The sequence below is a fragment of the Cinclus cinclus genome, chromosome 1, assembly GCF_963662255.1.
Source record: "Cinclus cinclus chromosome 1, bCinCin1.1, whole genome shotgun sequence".
Taxonomy (NCBI): domain Eukaryota; kingdom Metazoa; phylum Chordata; class Aves; order Passeriformes; family Cinclidae; genus Cinclus; species Cinclus cinclus.
Window position 1 is genome coordinate 70,627,194 of NC_085046.1, and position 20,119 is coordinate 70,647,312.

A 20,119-nucleotide genomic window follows, 5' to 3' on the forward strand; every position below is an offset into this window, starting at 1 on the left:
AAGAATCAGACAACATTCTGGCATATGTCTGTATAAAATTTCAGCATCTTATTGTTCTGACACGACATGCAAGTAGTAAAACAGCACCTTCACATGCATGTTTTGAGCAAAAAATAAGTAAGCTCAGTTAGATGAGTGCTGCCCCGCTTTAAGCCTACTTCTGGGACAAAGATTCTAATTAGTTACATGGGAAAATTCAGGTTAATGGGAGTGGACACGACAATTATAAACATTAATTTACTCTCAAGAGTTGATAGAGTAACGCTGACCACCAGCTGCCTTCAACCTAGTCCCCAGAAATGCCAACTACCCTTGGTGCCTTCAGCTGGGAAGCCATGACTGCAATTGCTGTTACAAACTTAATTAAGCAGTGTCTGGGCAAGCACAAAATTATCTACAGTGAAAAGCACAGTATATACCTGCACAGATAAGGAAAGGAAATTCTTTCCTAAAAGAATTCAGGTGGAGTTTCAAGATTACTGAAGTACTTGCCAGAATATCTCTGCATTTCCCCTTTAACAAAGAAATTCAAAACTACTGTCAAATCTGTCTACATGCTGAATCTTTAGAATAGTTTTTTGACTTTAAATATCGATAATCCATATAGGCATTCTGTACAAACTTTTCCCATCTCCTACTGCATTTTACTTCGTGCTCACTTCACATACTATTCAGAAAAAAAATCTAGGACATGGTTGAAATATTTGGCCAGGTTAACCTTAAAGACTTTGAAGGCTACATTCCACATATTACTGTCCTCAACAGAAGAGTGCATCCATGTAGAGAATACAGTATCACAGAATACAATACCAAACTCTGGGATCAACACATCAACTTTCAGCTCAAAAAGGCTTTTTTTAAGTTTGCTTTTTCAAAGACCTCCTGTAATGCATGTCAAATGACCAGTTAGAATGCTTGATGTAAACCATTCTTTTTGGGGTGACAAAGGGGAACATTTAACTTTATCTTCAAATTTGGTACACTACCAGATTGACATCTAATGGCACAATGACTCATAGTGTTAGTCAGCCCTTGCTACAGAAATTACTACTTTGATTCAATTAGAACATTACCACCAACAGCCTTAGCAACTATTATTTAATACATGCTGCCCTTAGCTACTACAATGGATGAAGACTATACTAGGTAGGCCTTCCAGTTTGTGGTCCTTTTCCAGCTTGTTTGGTTTTGCCTTAAGAAACAAAGTCCAAAACAAAGGAATCAACCTCCAGTTTTCTCAAAGAGCACAGGATCCACCCTCATATGGTAAACACTGAGAAACAAGATCCAAGATAACCATACGACTCCAAGAAACCTACAGACACAACAACTCTGCTCCTGTGCCACTTGAGCAAATGACTGCGCAGTTTTAAGAATTCTTATGAATTAGCAAAAGCCAATTTTCCTGAAGTGATGTCACACACCCAGCTGTGGCTGATGTTTCACACCTTCCCACCTTATGCCCTCACACTTTATGCCCACAATTACACGAAACACCTGATTTGCACAGTAATTCAAAAGAATTATAGGATAATCCAAGTAATCTCAAAATTGCCTCCTGTGCAGGTTTTTGAAACAAGTTGTATGTATCTGCAGTACATAAACAATAATTTTAACATTCTGGAGGTTATTTGCTTACTTTGAATGTGTACTCCAAATGTTTGTCAGCCCTTTTTCTTGATACGTCTTTCAGGGTTATCTTCTCAATGTGCACAGCTGAAAGAAAAACACCTTATTGTGCACTCCAAAACCGACAGTTTGCAAATCATTCCCTACTTTCACAGGCACTCAGAGCATGCCTGTAGGCTAAACTTTGATGCACAAAGCACCACTCTTTCTTAGGAGCAGCTTTATTACAACAAACTGCCAGGAGCAGGTAGAACCTTGCTATCTCCAAGTATTTCTCTGGCCAAACAACAACCTCTTTAGTGCACATCATAGGAATCTGCACATTACCCGAGAGCTTATTTAGACCAAATGTCACATAACTACAACAATATAACCACTGTAAGTGGAAAAGACAACAAAAGGAAGTCAAATTGTATCTTTACTCCAAGAAGTAACAAGTGCTGATGACAACCAGACAGCGCCTTCTACACAAACTTGTCAGAAACATCAAGTAGCAAATGAGGGCGAACTAAGGCCAAATAACCACATTTCTGAAGGGCACTTAAGTGAAAAAAATAGTTAGGGAAGGCCTGAAGGAGACAGAAATGAGAGTCAGCAAGCAGAAAACAAAGAGGATCAGCAGTAAAGAGTCTCACTGAACTGAACTGAGAAGGAAGAAAGGTACTGTAAGTACTTGCTACTTCAACATTACTTCACCACAGCCTACTGTATGCAGCAATAGGAGAGTTCTGGCTGTGACCTGGCAAACAACAGCACCATATGGCTTTCAGGAACTGGAGATTTTCTTGAGGACACACAGCATTGTTCAAGTTATACTCCATATAAAAACTCTTACGTAGCCAAGATGGGCTTTTCACTTCTGCTGCTATGATGGCCTAAGAATTCAACAGAATTTTATTCTAGAGCAAGCCTGAACACATCTTTAATGTAAAAAAAAACCCACCAAAACTTAATTAAGCTTGAGCCACCCTAAATCATCAGTGCTTCCTTTCAATGCTTTAGAAACTCTTTTTTTTTTTTTTTTGGAAGGAGGTGGGTGGTGTTAATAGTTAATGTTTTCCTTTCAATTTTTAATTGCATGCTTACATGTGATATATTGGGAGCTACTCATAACAACAGTATTTTTTTCCTAAAAAAAATTAAACCTCCTGCAATTGTATGTAACAGGACTTATTAATGGATATTGGCTAATTACCATCTAATATAACATAAATGTTTTAAAATTAATTTTAAATTAATTTTTATTTAACAATTCAAGTCTCATCCCCATCAAACATACTATTTCTAAGAGAATTAAGTACTGGCAATTTCCATTAAGGAACAATAAGCCAGCAAATAAGCCTAGTGACAGTGCTGCAGCTTCCAATATTCTTAGTAGAGAGACAAATACTGAGTGTGCTGGTGTACACTGGTTGCAATCCTCTAGCTGGGAGTTAGGAAGACAGACAAGCATTTCATTTTTACCAGTTAATGAAGATTTATTATTACAAAGGAAAGAAATCTGAGATGAGCTAAGGATGCCAGACAATATCAATATTTTATGAAAAGACAAATGTTTAGCGACCTTATTTTTACCTGTCTGGTATAGATTAAAGTGTTGTTAGAAGAAGGATCATGGCGCAACAAAAGTTTTGGTGCAGTAAAATTTCTTAATGGCTAACATTCAAATTAATATGGTAATTCATATGTTAATTAAAAAGCTGATCCCCATTACTGGAAGTGAGAATACTGGTTTAAATTGCATTCCACTACATGCATATATTTAACATACACAATTAGGAAACTAAGACCATTAACATTCACAGACAAGCTTTTTTTCTCTAATGAGATTGTGCTTATTTAAAACTATTGAGTGCTCTCAATGAAAAAAAATTTTCAGGTATAAAAAAAAACGTATTTCACAATGGAGTACCTTCAACTTCCTTAACTTCTTTCTGCTGCATGCTTCATCGTAATACAACAGGTAATTACACTGTTGTTGCTGCACAGCTTTAGTTCTACAGTTTCAACAGAGTCCTTTATAATTCTATCTCCACAATGACATTTTAAATATTCTAAATGGCTAGACCAGAAGAAAAGTTTGAATACACAAGCCAGTGAGGCATGTTACATCTCTACATCTATTCTGGACACAGCATATGCATGCAGGACGATTCAGCAAAGCATGTATACATGACACTGCTTCCATTCTAAGTCTTCGGTCAAGATTTTAAAAATTCATATTCAACACAGCTGAGAATAAAACCCAAGTTTTACCATCAGTGGTATTTCTAACCCAGTAAGGAGATTTCTGTAGCAGGGAGTCTGTACCATGTAACTGTGCAGCAAATACCACAAGGTTATTCTCACCTTTCACTGTGGTTTTTCACTGTGATAATAAAATGCAGAAAAATATTTAAGCTCTTTGCTAGATTAAATTATTCAACTTTTCTATGCTTCTGTTACTTAATTTGAGAGTGCTACTAAAGAGGTTCTCCCTTTTAGGTTTCTAATCCATGAATATGAACACTTTGAACTCCATAAAAGGATTTGAAACAGGTTTGTTGTCTGTAATCTGCCATAATCTTTCTCTGTGTTTTTTTTTTTTTTAAAGGAATCTAAAACTCTCAAATTGCCTGCCTTCAAAGTGCAGTTAAATCTCCACACTAGAGACAAAGGACATTTATGAGGACAAAATGAATAGCAATCCTTTTTCCATATTATTGGCTCCTTGCTATCTGCAGACTATCTGTTGATTAATTTTGAGTAAAAAAGTGACTTGCTAATCCTCTTCAAGAATAAAGGGTGAGACTAAATCTGTTTTCAACAGTGCTCATTTCTTCAAAGAGAAGAAACTGTGCAGGCAATTGCACATCACAGTTTTGTTTATGCTGAGAAGCCTTGTTCTTCTTCTCCCCAACAGAGCCAAAACACTGACTTCTATGAAGCCTTTCACTTCTCCAAACTGCCATTTCCATAAAATGTGCTAATATGTGGTTTTTCAGGGTTTTTTTTTTTATTTTTTTTTAAATACAACTGAATCAAGCAGCAAAATCTATCGACTGCTGCCCAATATTTTTGTGTTTAGTTTTGCTTCAAAAATCTCAATATTGTTAATACAACTGCATTAAATGTTCTTGTTTCCTTCCAAACCGTACCCCTTTTTTCAGTGGGAAGCCCATTTGCAGCTAATTTTCATGCATGCATTCACTAGTAGTTTGCAGCTAACACAAATGACAACTTATTATTATAAAAAAAGAGACCAAGTAGGCTGCAGAGAAGCTATTTTACTTACCAACCACTGCAGCTTCTTGTTCAGATGAAGAGCAAGAGAGATACAAGACATCTACAACTCCAAGCAGAGTTTAATGTTCAAGGGAACCCTTAAAGCCTTCCTCAAAAGGAAGCTCAGACAACATACCTTCTCGCTGAGGTCTATGGGAAGCCATTGGGAGACCATCATGAGGTGCTGTGGCTCGTTCCAGCAAACTGGTCTCATTACCTGACATGCAGTCACCATGGGAAAAGTCATTCTAAATTGAGAAAGTCAAAAAAAAGAAATCTATTAGTAGAAGGTCTGTTACCAAAGCTTGCTCTAAACAGCAGGTGTTACAAAAAACCCACAAACCTTTTATCTGTTATTCCACAGGACAGAAACCTGAAGCTCTTGACAGTGGCAAAAAGGTGGCCATTAGCCATTTCAGTTCTTATTTTACATGTTTATCAAATGTCACCTATAATCTCCAATGTTTCACTGACCTTATTTTAAAAACAGAATAGGGTAGGAAAGTGTCTCTCAAGCTGGACAATTCAAGACCATTAAGCTCAGAATTTCAGTGATAATTTACTTTTAGTATGAACTCTCTCAAGTACTAACGTGTCAAGTCATCTACTCACTACATTCTAAATACATTCTCCTAAATTATATTCATGCCCTGTACCTTCAGCCTGCCACCTCTTCTATACAGGGAATCATGGGTAATTGCTTGGACAGCCTATGAAGATATCTGGTCCATCTCTAAACAACTAAATCCATGCATCATTTACCAACTAAGCATTCAGAACACAAGCAGTTGCCACCAACAACCTCACTTCCACAGAGAAAAGGGCAGACTGAAAGCTCATCTCCCCCCACATTTACATGCAGACTTCAAAATTGTATACCAAAAGTATTACTGGTTTAATGCAAGGCACAAGAAGGGACACAACAAGAAATCATAAGACAGATAACATAGACAGGTTAAGTAAGAGAAGAAAGAACAACCTAGGCTAACAGTGATAAATAAGAAAGAAGTATTAGAAGAGCAGGGACCATAAGTGGTTTCCCTAGGGTAACAAGAGCTGATAAAATGTTTTCCAAATTAAGATGAAACATTAATGTATCAATTTACACATTCTGCAATGACCAGGTCTTGCTAAAACAAAAGAAAATAAACAAACAAACTGACCAACCAAGCTAATATTGCTAATATCAGAAATATTTTAAACATCCAGTGACATTAAATGCAGCTATTTAATTTCATGTTCAAGGAAACAACACATTGCCTTAGAAAGGTACATCCACAAAGAACTAGGAAATACAGGAAGCTACTAGCAAGTTTTTGGATTAATCTGTTTTAAGTAAAGCACCTTTGTTTATTTGTAACAAGTAGTATAATATGAGTTGATTAAATAGTAAGTTTGGGAAAACTGAATGCACCAGAAACTTTTAGAAACTGGTCTGCAGGAAAACCAGATTTTTTCATTCAGGATGAACACTGAAAAACCATCATAAAAGATGGGTAGAGAAAAAAAAATATAAATCTCCACAGAGCACTCTTTATTTTTAAATGCAGGAAGCACAATAATAAGTACCAGAATACATGTGGTTTGTTGGGCTTTTTAAGGACTTGTGCAATGTGACCAGAGACATCATCAGCCAAGATTAGATACTGTATTAGTTGAAGAGCACCCCAAGACTGTCACAACAGAAAGACCAGAATGAGGAAGCACAGAGGTAGCAAAAGACATCAGAATGCCCGACCAATTCTTCAACATCTCTTCAGATATAACAGCTAAAGCTGGCTCCATCTTATTAAACCAGCTTTACTTCATCTACAGCACGGGTACAAAGTGTGGTAACTCCTAACAGTATATCCAATACATGTAGACCCAGGAAGTGTCCAGGGCATTCTGGTAACCAAACTTTGATCAGTGACACGAATAGCAGCACAGTTAGCAAGTGCCTTAAGACTGCATTGCAGGACATTTCATCTGTTTCATCAAACCAGCATACGGTTTCAGCTCTGAGCTGAGTGTCAGTAATTTCAGGTTTCAAAACCAGCAGATTTAAAATATAAAGCCTGCTTTGTTTCTTCAAGATAAAACTCACACCAGTTCCCAGTCACCCAGTAAACAATCTCAGCGAATATCTAATAAATTATGAGTGCAATCTCAGATATGGAGTAAGAAAGGAAAACAGCTGTATGTCAATGAGACTGCAATTTTTAACACTTTAGCACATTTTCAAGTTTAGCTTGCTAAAAAAACCCCAAACAAGCCATCACACAAGCATGCTCTGAAAGAGAACCACTTCCAGAATGCTTAAAAACCCACTCATACTGCTTCAGCAGACATTTCAAAACAACTGTGGACAGAAAAAGGGGAAGAAGTACTTTGGTTTGGTTAAGAGCTCACTCCTGATCTAAAAATAATTAAATTTGAAGTTAGACCTTTTGCAGTCAAATTCAGGATATTTGTTTTGATTAATGGAAAACAAATTGTAATTATTTTTTATTCTAAAAAATAACTGCTAATTGAAAAGTCAAACTGTGAGCAGTTTTTAGAAAATTTATAGAAATAGCATTTACTTCAAAAAGTATTCTGTTCAGCTCACATCAAAGAAGCATTAAATACTGCTGCTACACCTTCTAATACTAGAAAAATGCTTTTTACTTAGCACATACATCATATTTGTAACAGCATTCAAGTACTTTTGCAGTGAATTATTCTAGAATGGGGTTTTTTTTCTATCCATGGCAGCAGTCAGTAACAGGCAAACTACAACTGCATTTGAAGACCCTCCCTAAACTGCAAAATATTACATGTTTCAAACCTTATTTAAATAATTATATCAATTATTATAAAACAATTATAATAACTATAATAACTATATTATATTTATTCTACAGCTATATATAACTATATTTATTATAGTAGCTATAATAAATTCATAATTTATTCACTTGAAGAATTCTTCACCTCCAAAGTTAACCAGCAATAAGCACTGAATATATTGTGTGACTGCTGGCTTTCACAATAGCTAATGCAATGCAGGAGGTAGACAGTGGGAAATCCAGAGCAGTCATAGCTTTACCTTACAGCCTGCAAACCTCCAGATCCCGTCTTAAGCTGCATTACAACTCTTCACTTCTGGTGTTACCTGCCGTGACAGCTCTACATCAAACTCACAAGTAACTGAAATACAGATGTCACTGTCAAAGCACACAACTCTAGGATGCAAGTGACGGCAAAGTCCAGGCAGACTGAAGGGCCAAAGAATATTATGAGTGGCATTGTGTGCTGCTACCTGGTGCCAGTCACACCAGGAACACAAGTATTTTAAAACCTGGAACACTGCTGAGGAAGGTCATGCTGCACAGAACTAGCTGCGCTCATCCTTTCCTGTCAATGAATACAACCTATTCTATGTTCACAAAACACACATGAGCGTAAGGTTAACTCTTCCGTAAGCCTTTGTCACTGTGAGACTTCACTGCAGCTCACAGTTCACAGCTGCTGCTAATGATTAAAATATAGTGAGGGAGGAAATGTGGGTGGCCCCCAATCAGCTGCCGGGTAGTTTATGTGATAATCACACAGCTCTTCATGATGGGCTGGAGGATTAACTACATTTCTTCTTGAAAGTGAAACTAGCTAAGAGAGCACCCTAAAATTATCTGCTCTTACAACCTCGACCAGAGTTTTGTATGAAACAGATCTGTCCTCACATGGTTGAAAGCAAGTACTACATTAAAAAAATCTTATCACTTGAGACGTTTCCCAGGACTGTATCATACACTCATAGAATGTTTTGATCTTAAAGATCACCTAGTTCCAACCCCTCTGCCATGGGCAGAGACAACTTCCACTAGACACAGCTGCTCAGAGCCCCATCCAACCTGGTCTTGAACACCTCCTGTGACGAGGCATCCACATTTTCTCCAGGCAACCTGTTCCAGTACCTCACCTCCCTCACAGTAAAGAACTTCCTGCTAATATCTAGGATGTGACTGGGTTTCTAGCCTGCAAGCACACACTGCCAGGTCACATTTAGATTCTCATCAAACCACACTCTCGAGATCTTCTCCTCAGAGTTGCTCTCAACCCATTCTCCACCAAGCCTATATTTGTGCTTGGGATTGTCCCAAGCCACTAGCAGGATCTTGTACTCAGCCTAGTTCAGCTTCCTGAGGTTCACTGAAATTCCTCTCTCAAGCCTGTCAAGGTCCCTGTGAATCCTTTACTCCAGTGTGACAACTGCAAAACACAGGTTGCTGCCATTGGCAAACTTGCCAAGGGTGCCCTTGATCCCACTGTCTGTGTCACTGACAAAGATGTTGAACAGCACGGGTCCCAAGACCAGCCCCAAGGAACTCTGGTTGTCACAGGCCTCTCTGCTTGGACCAGGGAGCCCTTGAAAACAACTTCTTGAGTACAACCATCCAACCAATTTTCCTTATCCACCGAGTGGTCCATTGGTCAAATCCATGTCTCTCCAGTTTAGAGATAAGGCCATCATGTGGGACACTGTCAAATGCTTTGCACAAGTCCAGGGAGATGACCTCAGTCACTCCTCCCTTATCTATCAACACTACCACCTTGATGTAGAAGGCCACCAAATTCTTCAGTCATGATCTGCTCTTAGCAAAGCCATGTTTGCCACCAAATATCTTATTTTCCATGTGCCTTAGCATGGTTTCCAGGAAGTTGTTTCATGATCTTGCCAAGCAGAGGTGAGACTGACCAACTTCTAGTTCCCTAGGCCTTCTTTATTACTCTTTTTTAAAATGGGCTTATGTTTCCCCTTTTCCAGTCAGTGGAAACGCCACTAGACTGCCATGACTTCTGAAATATGGTGGGTAGAGGCTGAGACTTCAACTGTCAGGTCCCCCAGGATCCACAGATGCATCTCATCGGGTCCCATTGTCTTTGAGTACCTTCACATTCCTTAGATGGTCTTGAACATGTTCTCCTACAGTTGGTGGCTCCTCATTCCTCCAGATCCAGCCTTTGCTGCTCTAACTTCAATGGTGTGGGCTGAAGCACTTGGTGAAGACAGAGGCAAAAAAAGTTATTGAGTACTTTGGCCTTTTCCATATCCCAAGTGACCAAATATGCCATTTGCTTTTGAAGAGGGCTCACAATTTCTTGAGTCTTCCTTTTACCACTCATGTACCTACAGAAGCTTTTGTTGTTGCCATTGACATCCCTGGCTAGATTTAGTTTTACCATTGCTTTAGCTTTCCTAACCTGGCTCCTCAAACAGCTTGTCCCTATTTCTCACAGGTATCTACCTTCCGCCCTTCATAGGCTTTGTTTTCACGTTCGAGTTTGTCCAGAAACAACTTACATATCCACACAGGCCTCTTAGTATGTTTGCCTGACTTCCTCCTTGTTGGGATGCATCACCAATGAGCTTGGAGGAGGTGATTCTGTAATATCAATCAGTTCTCTGGGGCCCCTCTTCCCTCTGGGGCCTATTCCATGCTACTCTATCATTCAGCCTCCTGAACAGGAGTCCAGGAGTGTTTGCATCCCATGGTCCAGGGGTGCTTGTCTGTAACATGAGCACCAAATATCTGAAGTGGCGAGCCATCCTACTGAGAAGGATGTTGCTCTGTCTAGTGCTATGTGAGCTGAGCAGATCTCAGCTAGCCAACACATGACAGATGTCCAGACTCTGCCTTCTATCAGTGTAGATGACTGATCAAACAATGCTATGCTGGCATTACTTCGGCAATATGTAGTGAAATCTGTTATTGGATAGCCTACTAATGATCACGAGCAAGCCATTGATGGACATAAGTCTCTGATGCTTGCACTGCATTTTCATAAATGAACTATTCATTCATCAGCTCTGATGAGCACTAACAAGGGAAACACACTTGCAGCAGCTGGACAGCTTGATTAGTTCTACATACCCAAATATGAAATATTATTTTTCTGCAAGACTACAGTAATGTGTTATGAGGGACAGCACTACTCAGCCTTTCAGGCTGTGCAGATGTAAACTGGCACAGCTTGTTCATTCATCTACAAGTGGGAACTGACAAACAAAGCCAGATGAAAGAAGGCATTTTGGAAAAAATCAAGGTCTAACTCATGATTGTGAGTTATCAACTACAGCATCTGCACCTTCAAGAAAATTGAGTGATGTCAGAATAATCATTAACAGATGTGGTGTCAATTACAAGACCAAAGCCATGATTTGCTTACAACAAACCTCACAAGCTCCTACCCTCATGGCTTCACAGCTGTGATACGCAGATGTATCACTACATAGCTGTGGTAGCATAAAGGCTCAACATCACCTCTCCAGAAGCAGCAGTGACCGGGTGAAACTGCCTGTTGTGTGCTGCAGAACCCTCTCCTGACAACAGCAGCAGCAGAGATAAGCCTTACTCCACACTGAGCAACTGTATCTGCACCCCACCACTGTGGGGTGTGGCTCAGATACAAGGATAGAACATTCCTGCTGCCTTAAAATGGAAATCCAGCATATGCATTTAATAATCACAAATGCAATCATACAGAGCAGCAATGCTTCAAAACCTGTTTAATGCTGACCACTCTTGATACAACAGATTGTCCCCTAACCAAAAAAATCCAGTACTGTCTCAGACAAGCTGCTAGACAAACGCAAGATCAAGACTGAAGACAAATGCCCAACAAGCACTGCTGCTAAGCCATGCCCCAATCTTCAAGCTTTGAACTATAGGCAAAGGCACCAGCCAATTGTTCTAAGATGTAGGGAACCTGGTTTTGTTCTGCAAGAATAGAGCAGAATCAGCCTCAAGATCTAGGACCACAAAGACACACCAAATTATCTCTCTTTTGGCCAAACCAACTAACAACTTAGATGTTTCCATGTTAACTTATCTTTTAACATGCAGAATTAACCTCCAGAACAATAAGCCTTATTCCACATAAAACCACAGCTGGGGAAATGGGCTGAAAGGAATCCCAAAGCTCACCATGAGAAAGTGCAAAATCCTACACCTGAGCAGGAATAACTACAGGCACTGCACACTCTGGGACCTAACAGACGAAAGAGTAGCTTTGCAGAAAAAGACCTATATGTATACAAATACGTGTGTGTGTGTGTGTGTGTGTGTGTATGCATCTGAAGGGAGAGTGCAAAGAGGATGGAGCAAGGCTCTTTTTATCAGGGACCAGTGACAAAAGCAACGGGCAGAAACTGAAACACAGGAGATTCCCTCTGGGCACCTGGAAACACTTTTTCATTGTCAGGGTGACAGAGCACAGGTTGCCCAGAGAGGCTAGAAGATAGCCTCAAAGACACTCAAAAGTCATCTGGACATGGTCCTAGGGAACGACCAGAAGGTGGCACCGCTTAAGCAAGATGACCTCCAGGGGCCACAGCCAACCTCAGTGTTGTCATGGTTCTGTGACCAGACATAAAATATATAATAGTATGTGCAATAAAAGCCTGACTGCCTGAACATGTGGTTCAAATGGATTATGTGCAACTGCCCTATTAACTCATATCTAGTAAGCTGGACTGCATAGAGAATAGGCACAGGTGCCTAAAAGTACTTTAAAGCACATTTGTTCAGTGAAACTATGTTAAGAGCTCACCCGTAAGAGGCAACAACAAAACAATATGATGGAGACAGAAACCTGAAAAAACATCAGCTGATTCCAGGAGGCAAATGACACCATGTGACAGCTTCAGTAATCACATACCAACTAACTTATTAAAACTACCAAATCATAACAATTTTGAGACAAAGGGCATACCAACCCTCTTACATCACATGAACAAATTCAGCCTGTGGCAATTACATCTGAAGTAGGAGACATGGCAGCTACACCTATGAGTTACAGTGCTCAGGGAACAATGCACCTTGTGTTTGCTAGAAACACAGTGTGTTCTAAGTCTCACCTCCACTTGAGCTTCTAATAGCACCTAAACCACAGTTTCAGTCCAACCTAGCTAGCCCACGACAAAGTAGAGAAACTGAAGCTATAGCCAGCCCAAGCACCAGCTCAGGTGTTACGGAATGCCCAGGTGGTTGTTAATCCAACAATGTGCAATTTCAGTACGCCTGCTACTGTCAGTTGAGTGAATAAAATTACTTGAATGTAGCAGTTCAGACTAATACAAAAATTATTCTCATAACAGTCTAGAGTGACAGGAAGATTTAAAAAACACTTGCACATGAAGAGTAGTTCACTGAAGTAGTCAGTACTGACAAGGGATGATGCCTTCATTACTATGTTTAATTGCCATCAGAGGGCAATATATGTTATTTTGTCCAATCCTTGAACTCCAGCATAGTTTGAAAGTATTCTTTTATGTACAGCATCTCCAAATAACAGAGAATCTCTGTCTTCTGGTTATCTTGCTCCTAAGCTACTTCCCCAAGACACTAAATTTTCTTTAGCTATCCAAAGTATTTTTACTTTCTTCTCCCAAAAAGACAAGATTATGAGGCCAAGGAAAGCCAAGAAACTCACAAAGGAATGCAGTTTCTAGACAGATCTCTGCCAGTTTTGGTCTCCAGGAGTACAGACCTTTAGACTTGGAGGATACTACAGAAATTCACCAACTCTTGAAAGAAAAGTAGGTATTTTGTTTTAATTACAGTAGTGGAGAATCTGCTGTAGTGTCTTCTTGGACAGCTGTGACTAGAGATTGATAATGGCAAGGAAACAAGGTGACAAAATTTAAGCAGGAAGAATCCTAGACTTCAGAGGTTTCAGAGACACAACCATCTTACTAGTGCTGTCTGCAGCCTTTTCTGCAGCTCTTTAGAAAAAGCTGAAAGTCCTCTCCAATCCAAGCCCAGTGAGATCCTGCTACCTATAAATAAGTCAGCATTGGGCAACCCTGAAAAATGGACCACAGCTCAACTTGAGCAATCTAAGCACAAGCATTAGGAAGTCAGGGGTATATTTTCAACACCCTCAGTACTCATTTACTGTGCTGGAGAACAAACTGCCAGGGACAACAGCGAGAGGCTGATTAACTCTGGTATAATGGGACTGTCAAAAGATACAAACTTGTACTAACACCTCGTATTTAGAATTAAACAGCTAAAACAGCTCAAAGCAGTGAAAGCTTTTACTCTGCAATTTCCTGGAGCATTAGCACACACATTTAGATAGAACTCATTAATTTTAGGCATTGTCTTTTATCTAGTTATGACTTCCTTTCCAGAAGACTTCCAGTAACGTTTCTGGAAATTCTTAACTCCTGTTTGGAGACCAAAATTCCTATTCAGAGACAAGGCTGTTATGTTCTCGGAGGCAGCTGGAACACTTTTCATCTCAGTATGCAAAACTTGTGAAACATTTGTAATTCCCTGGAGTGTACCACCATTTAAAAGATCTTTGCCAAGAGTAAAAGGACATTTTTAATCTTTATGTCTCTTATTTAAACCAGACTCTGAAGACACACTTTTACTCAACTCTATGACACTAAAAACAGTGCACTGCAGACAGAAATTAAATTCTACTACCTTATTCTGCTGCAAGTGACTGAAGATCAATTTTGAAAGCACTCTTCTGATTTGCACACAAAATACCCTATAAATAGAAGTGTACTAAGAAAAATACTCTGTAAATAGAAACATCCCCTTTGTTTGTAAGTAGAGACTTTTTCTGTGAAGAATCCTCCAGCTAGCTAATTATAATATTATTCAACAAACCATTATCTCCAGGAGACTGCTTAGTTCAACAGAACCTTGGTTCTATTCCTGTCAAGTATGCCTGATTAAATGTTCCAGTGCCTAATGCAAGCCACATTTATTATGTTAGCTGATATTCAGAGCTCCTTCAGTATTTCAGCATTTTGATCTCAGACATCCAATGGGATGGAAAAAGATAAACAACAAAGTCAAACTGCTTTGATAACAATGCACTTATTAAACAAAAATAATCAACACAAGAATTAAACCAACATAAAGTGGTATCAACATGATCTTTGCATACTAATGCTTCTTTTACTCAGCAGTAAGTGCTGATTTATTCTTCTACTTCCACTTTAGATACAGAGTTGGTATTCTGCAGCTTAATGCACCAATGACTTTTTTCCAAAACATGTTCTACTTTCAGTATAAAAACTCCCAAACCTTAATTCAGAACACTTCATAAAGAAACAAAATTTGTCAACTGTAAGGGAATCCCAGCTCTGTCCATCCCACTCCAAGTCCTACCTCCCACAACTTTTGAATTCCTACATTTTAACAAATTCAGCTCAAAATGGATCACTAAGAAATGTTACATTTCCCAAAATCATTTAAATAAGATACTAAAAGTAGCAACAATCTTATTAACGCCTTGTCATGAAGCAACTTTATTGTGAGCTCAATTTCATCAGACAACATAGTCCCTAACCAGAAAACAAAACCCAAATAATAGGAAAAAGCAAACTGCTTTATGTTCTAGTAAATCACAAACAAATTCTTTGCAGGTGAACTTAAGCCGTGGTGTTCACCAAAGCTAGGTACTACGAGTCCTTGAGCCATTTTGCTAGATAGGCCACGTGCAATAGCACAGTCCTTTGCCCTCAAGAATTCAGAACCGACAAGCCACCTAATTCTACTCCAACTCTGAACTCCCTCACGTTTTTGCAGGCTGACTTCACATCATCGCTGCTGCAGGATGTAGGCATTCCCGTAGGAATACACCGGTACTTCAGGGCCCACGTGAACAACAGCTCGCGCCCAGCTTCAGACGGGTCGGGAGCAGCAGAGCCGAGCTCGCAGCCTCTGCTCACAGAACTGCCGCTGCGCCTTCCGTGCCCGACGACGGGGCACGCCGCGGTACCCGCACAGACGCTTGCTTCCCTCCCGCCTCCCCGGGAGCGGGGCTGCGGAGCCCAGCCCGCCCCGTTATGCAATGGCGGTACCGCCCCTTCCCGGCGGGACGGGACAGGCCGGCATGGGCGCCGCCCCACGGCCACGTGACCGGGAGCCAGAGCCGCCATGTTGGACGGGGCGGGAAGCGGCGGCCCCCCTCAGGCAGCGCGTCCCTGTCCGCGCGGGGGGGCGGGCGGAGCGGCAGCGGGGCCGTGCCCTCACGAGGCGCGGGCCGTGCGCGACCCACCCGTCCTCGCCGCAGACAAAGAGAGGGGTCACCCCCTTTCCCCCTGCCACGACGGTGCTCGGAGGCTGGGGCGCCGTGCCCACCCCCGCTCCCCCTCCCGCCGGTCCTTCTGCCCTCGCCGCGCCCGGCTGTGTCCGTCTAACGGGGGAGCGGAAAGCCCCGGGTTGGACGGGGAGCACCGCTCCCGAGTGGAGCGCCTTGTGCTGCCCGCCACGGAGCGGGTTATTCCCGGAGACGGAGCCCAGCCCTTCGGACACGAGCCCAGCCGAATACAATTTCAGAGAGGTCCTTACGAACCGTTCCAGTTCACAGACGCTGAGCCCTGAAGGCACTCAAATTTCGGAGATTAAAGGAGAAGAAAAGGCCTGTGGACAACCGACAGGATTTTAAACCAAGTTCAGTGTAACGCTACGACAGCATTTTGCCAGGGAACTCTTTAACCCTGCTGCTGCCTCCATCTCCTCCAGTGTTTTATCTGCGAGGGCCCCACCGTCCCCGTGGAACGATGACTGAAAATACTCAGCAGAAACCCGCTGATCCCTGTGCTCGCTGTCAACCATTATTTCCCAGAAAGGCCGTGCTGTATTTGCAATTAGCCATTAAGAAAGGGGGGAGGGGGAGGACAGCCCACGGAAGCGTTGCCGTTTCACTGCTGTGTCGACTACCGAGTATGTGATGTACATGTTCAGCCAAGCTCACTCGGGTGTCTCAGTGTTCCCCGAGTTAACAAAACCACCACAACTTGGACAGCTGCTTTTATGCTGAAGCCAGAACACTGCACAAAACGGACTTCAATTCCGTTTCAAGCAGTTCAGGGGAGCCTGCTCTCCCAACTGCATTTGGTGGGATACACTGAGCAGCTACAACTGCTGTGCCAGGCAGGAAGTATGTTTCCGGTTACTAGCACTTTAAACCCAGAAGGGACAGTGGCCAGTCTTACTACTTCCTGCAATTCAATCTTTTCCCCGGAAAGATGGACTTTCAGAATTAATTCTGGGGTAGAACTAGACTTGATGCAGACCAATGAGCCAAAATAAACACTTTTTGGACCGATGCTCCAAATTCATTGTGATTTCAGTCCTGGAAAATCTGCCAATTAGTTTATGACATGCCAAATGCGTTTTGACCTTTAAATGATACAAGCATTTAGGTACTATAACTGAAGGCTTAGAAATTGATCCCTGTCTCCTCTGAGTACTCCTCAAGAGCATGCCCCATCTTTAGCAAACAGGAGCCATTCCTTTTGTACAGCATGCAATGTAGAAGTTTTCTACAAGTGGCTGAAATAGACTGCACTGCAAGCAAACTTAGAAACAACCCCAACCCTTATTGCCTTGCACCCTGTTCTGTCAAGTAACTCATGAAAACCTGATGGGTTCAGTGGAACAGTACTACAGACACCCATCTTCCAGCCATTCCTTCCCCTTTGCACGAGAGGCCATCTATAGACCAAAAACTGTAGAGGTCCATGAGGACAGCTAGTTTGCATAAATATGGGGCAATTTTTGAAAGGCAATGCTCACCAAGAGGGCAGCAGTGAATGGCACTGGGCGAAAACCTCTGCTTTAACAGAGTTACTGCACAGGAGAATGCTTCTATTGTCACTCACTGCAAGTCCTCATCCCTGGTGACAGCCACATCCTAGCAACAAGTGGCACATCTGCTTTCACGATGAGCTTTGCTGTTTCCTGACAGCCACCCAAAAAGTCAGTTTTTCTCTGCACAGCAGCTCCAGTCATGAAATTCTGTTTTTTTAGTGGAATCATTACCATCCCTTCCCCAACGTTGTCAGCCATCTCACTGAACCTGGTTTTTCAGAGAATCAGCCTTAGAGCTGGTGATCCACCTGCTGCCCTGATTCTTGCCAAGTTCAAGCCTGTGTCTCACTTTGGGAAGGGGCAAGAGAGCAGGCTCCATATAAAAAAATATTTCAATGTGTTCTATGGGTTTGAAGCCCCTAGAGGATGCTCTTTCAGGCAATCTGGTCTCTATTCTAGCATTCTTATTATCATTATTTCTATTTTTACAAGTTTTGTCAAGCTGTTGCTTGCTTGTACTCCTGCTTCGTACAGTGGCCTACAGCGTACGAGGCAGCTAGTTCAGTACTGTGCACCCTGCACTCCAGCACGGCAGAGTTCCAGAAAAAAAAAAACAGCGTTCCAGAAAGCATGGCAGGCTAGGAAAATCAGCCCTTCCCCCCACCAAGAAATTCGTAGTAGACACTCCGCAGCAGGTTGTGGGGGCGGCCGGGGCTGACACCGCCGTGGTAGGGGGAGGACAGAAGGGACCACGTCCCAATGGGGGGGATTCGGGGAAAGCAAGCAGCCGCTCCTACGGAAACGGGAGGGAGCGATGGAAGAAGGACGAAACCACCCGCTGAGATGGCGCAGCAGGAAGAGCGGAGGACGCGGCGTTACCTGGGCTGGGTGGCGGCCGAAGCCCCCCTCCTCCTCCTCCTCCTGGTCCCCGCACAGGGCCCTCCGCAGCCGCTCTAGGTGTTCCCGCAGTGTGACCCTCTGGTGGAAGGAGAAGGCCGGGTGCAGCGAGGCCATGGTGAAGAGCAGGAGCAGCTCCTCCTGCGCGCCGCAGCCCAGGCCCTGGGCGGCGGGGAGCCCGGCCTGCCCGTTCTCCGCGGCGCCGTCCATCATCACCACCACGTCCCCCTCCTCCTCCTCCTCCTCCTCTTCCTCCTCCTCGGCCGGGGCCCGCCGCGCCGCCGGACAGCTCTGCAGGATGGAGTCCACCTGGGGCAGGAGGCGGTGCAGGCGGCCGGCGGCCTCGCGGTTCTCGGAGCCCAGCAGGGCCAGGTAGACGATGAGCTTGGAGCGCACGGCGGGGTCGCGGAAATCGCCGAGCTGCCCGGGGTCGCTGAACCCGTTGGCCTTGGCCTCCGAGTCGCGGAGGCAGTGGTAGTCCTTGCGGGCCAGGTCCTCCAGGCAGGAGCCCAGGAATCGCAGCTCCAGCGGGTTGCACAGGTCCAGCAGCCCTACCATGAACTCCAGGCGCTGCGCCGAGCCCAGCACCAGCCCGAACCACTCGTACACCGTCTCCTTGTCGGTGCGGGCGGCCGCCGAGCCGGGACCGCCGCCGCCCGGAGCGCCCAGCGAGGCGGAGGGGGGCGGCGGGCCGGGCCCAGGCCCCGGCCCCAGGCCGTGCAGCCGGCTCGGCCTCTCCAGCCCACACCCCCTCCCCGCCGCCGCCGCGGCGCCCCCGCGGGCCCGGGGCACCTGCTGCTGCAGCGGGAGGTGACAGTCCAGGGCACCGCCGGGCTCCTTCAACCCCGCCGTCGTCGCGTCTTCCGCCGCCGCTGCCTTGTGGCTCGTCTGCTTCAGGGGCAGCTTCATCTTCAGCATCCTCGGCGGCGGCGCGGGGGGGACGCGACGCCCGCCGGGACCCGGCGGCAGCAGGGAGGTGGCGGCGCGCGCGGCGCTCAGGCGAAGCCGCTCATGCGGCCCGGCCGGCGCGGGAGCGGCGCGCGCGCACGCGGAGCGGGGCGAAAGGCGGCCGAAGCGGGCCCGGCGGGCGGGGAGTGGGCGGGCAGGGCGGGGCTCGCCCGCGGCGGCGGCCGTTCCCCGTCTCCGCCTCTCCCCGGCGCGCTCCGGCGGCGGTTCCCCCTCTCCCCGCCCGTGCCCGGCACCCGCGCAGAGCCGACAGGCGCCGGCGGTGGAGCGCTCGCGGGCCCGGGACCGGCTGAGGCCCGAGCTCCCGGCGGGGGAAGCGGCGGGGCGGGGGGACAGGGGAAGGAGGTGTGTGTGTTGGGGGGGGGGGGGGAATGGCTGGCGGAGCGCGCGCGCGCCTCTCCGCCTATGGGCGCCGCCCGCGTCAGCGTGCGCGCCCGCCGGGGGCCGGGGGGCGCGAAGCGGGGCGGCGCGTGGCGCGCGCGGCGCGCCCCGGGCACGCGCGGCCGGCACGGCCCGGCCCCGCCCCGCCCGCGGCCCGCCTGGCGCGCGGCGGAGGGAGCGGCGCCCGCTCTGGGGACGGGCGGGGGCCCCGCGTTCGCCCGGTGAGTTCCACGGGTCTCGCCGGCGGGAACCGGCCAGTAGCTCGCCTGGGGCCCGTCCGAGCGAGCTTCCCTATGTCCTGGATAAAAGATTTCCCTGAGATGAGGCCGTGCGCTGGCTGGTGGCTCTGGTGTGCGGAGCCACGTGGGTTTGCCCAGAGCCGGCGGGAGCGGGCC

At 44.7% G+C, this 20,119-nt stretch overlaps 1 protein-coding gene across 6 annotated transcripts in view; it reads right to left on the reverse strand.

Moving 5' to 3' along the window:
- The window catches only part of ZCCHC2 (zinc finger CCHC-type containing 2), a 43,506-nt gene extending 24,211 nt beyond the window's left edge, over positions 1-19,295 (reverse strand). For 3 of the 6 annotated variants that reach the window (XM_062497432.1, XM_062497349.1, XM_062497521.1), the window contains exons 1-3: positions 18,360-18,500; positions 5,030-5,141; positions 1,640-1,716 (exon numbers count right to left, since the gene is read on the reverse strand). In XM_062497432.1, the coding sequence (XP_062353416.1) occupies positions 1,640-1,716; positions 5,030-5,141; positions 18,360-18,494 (324 nt within the window). In that variant the 5' untranslated portion in view covers positions 18,495-18,500. Of the gene's footprint in view, positions 1-1,639; positions 1,717-5,029; positions 5,142-5,236; positions 5,364-18,359 lie in introns of those variants that run through there. The other 3 variants (XM_062497184.1, XM_062497267.1, XM_062497605.1) reach the window with 3 other exon arrangements.
- Positions 19,296-20,119: the final 824 nt, after the last annotated feature.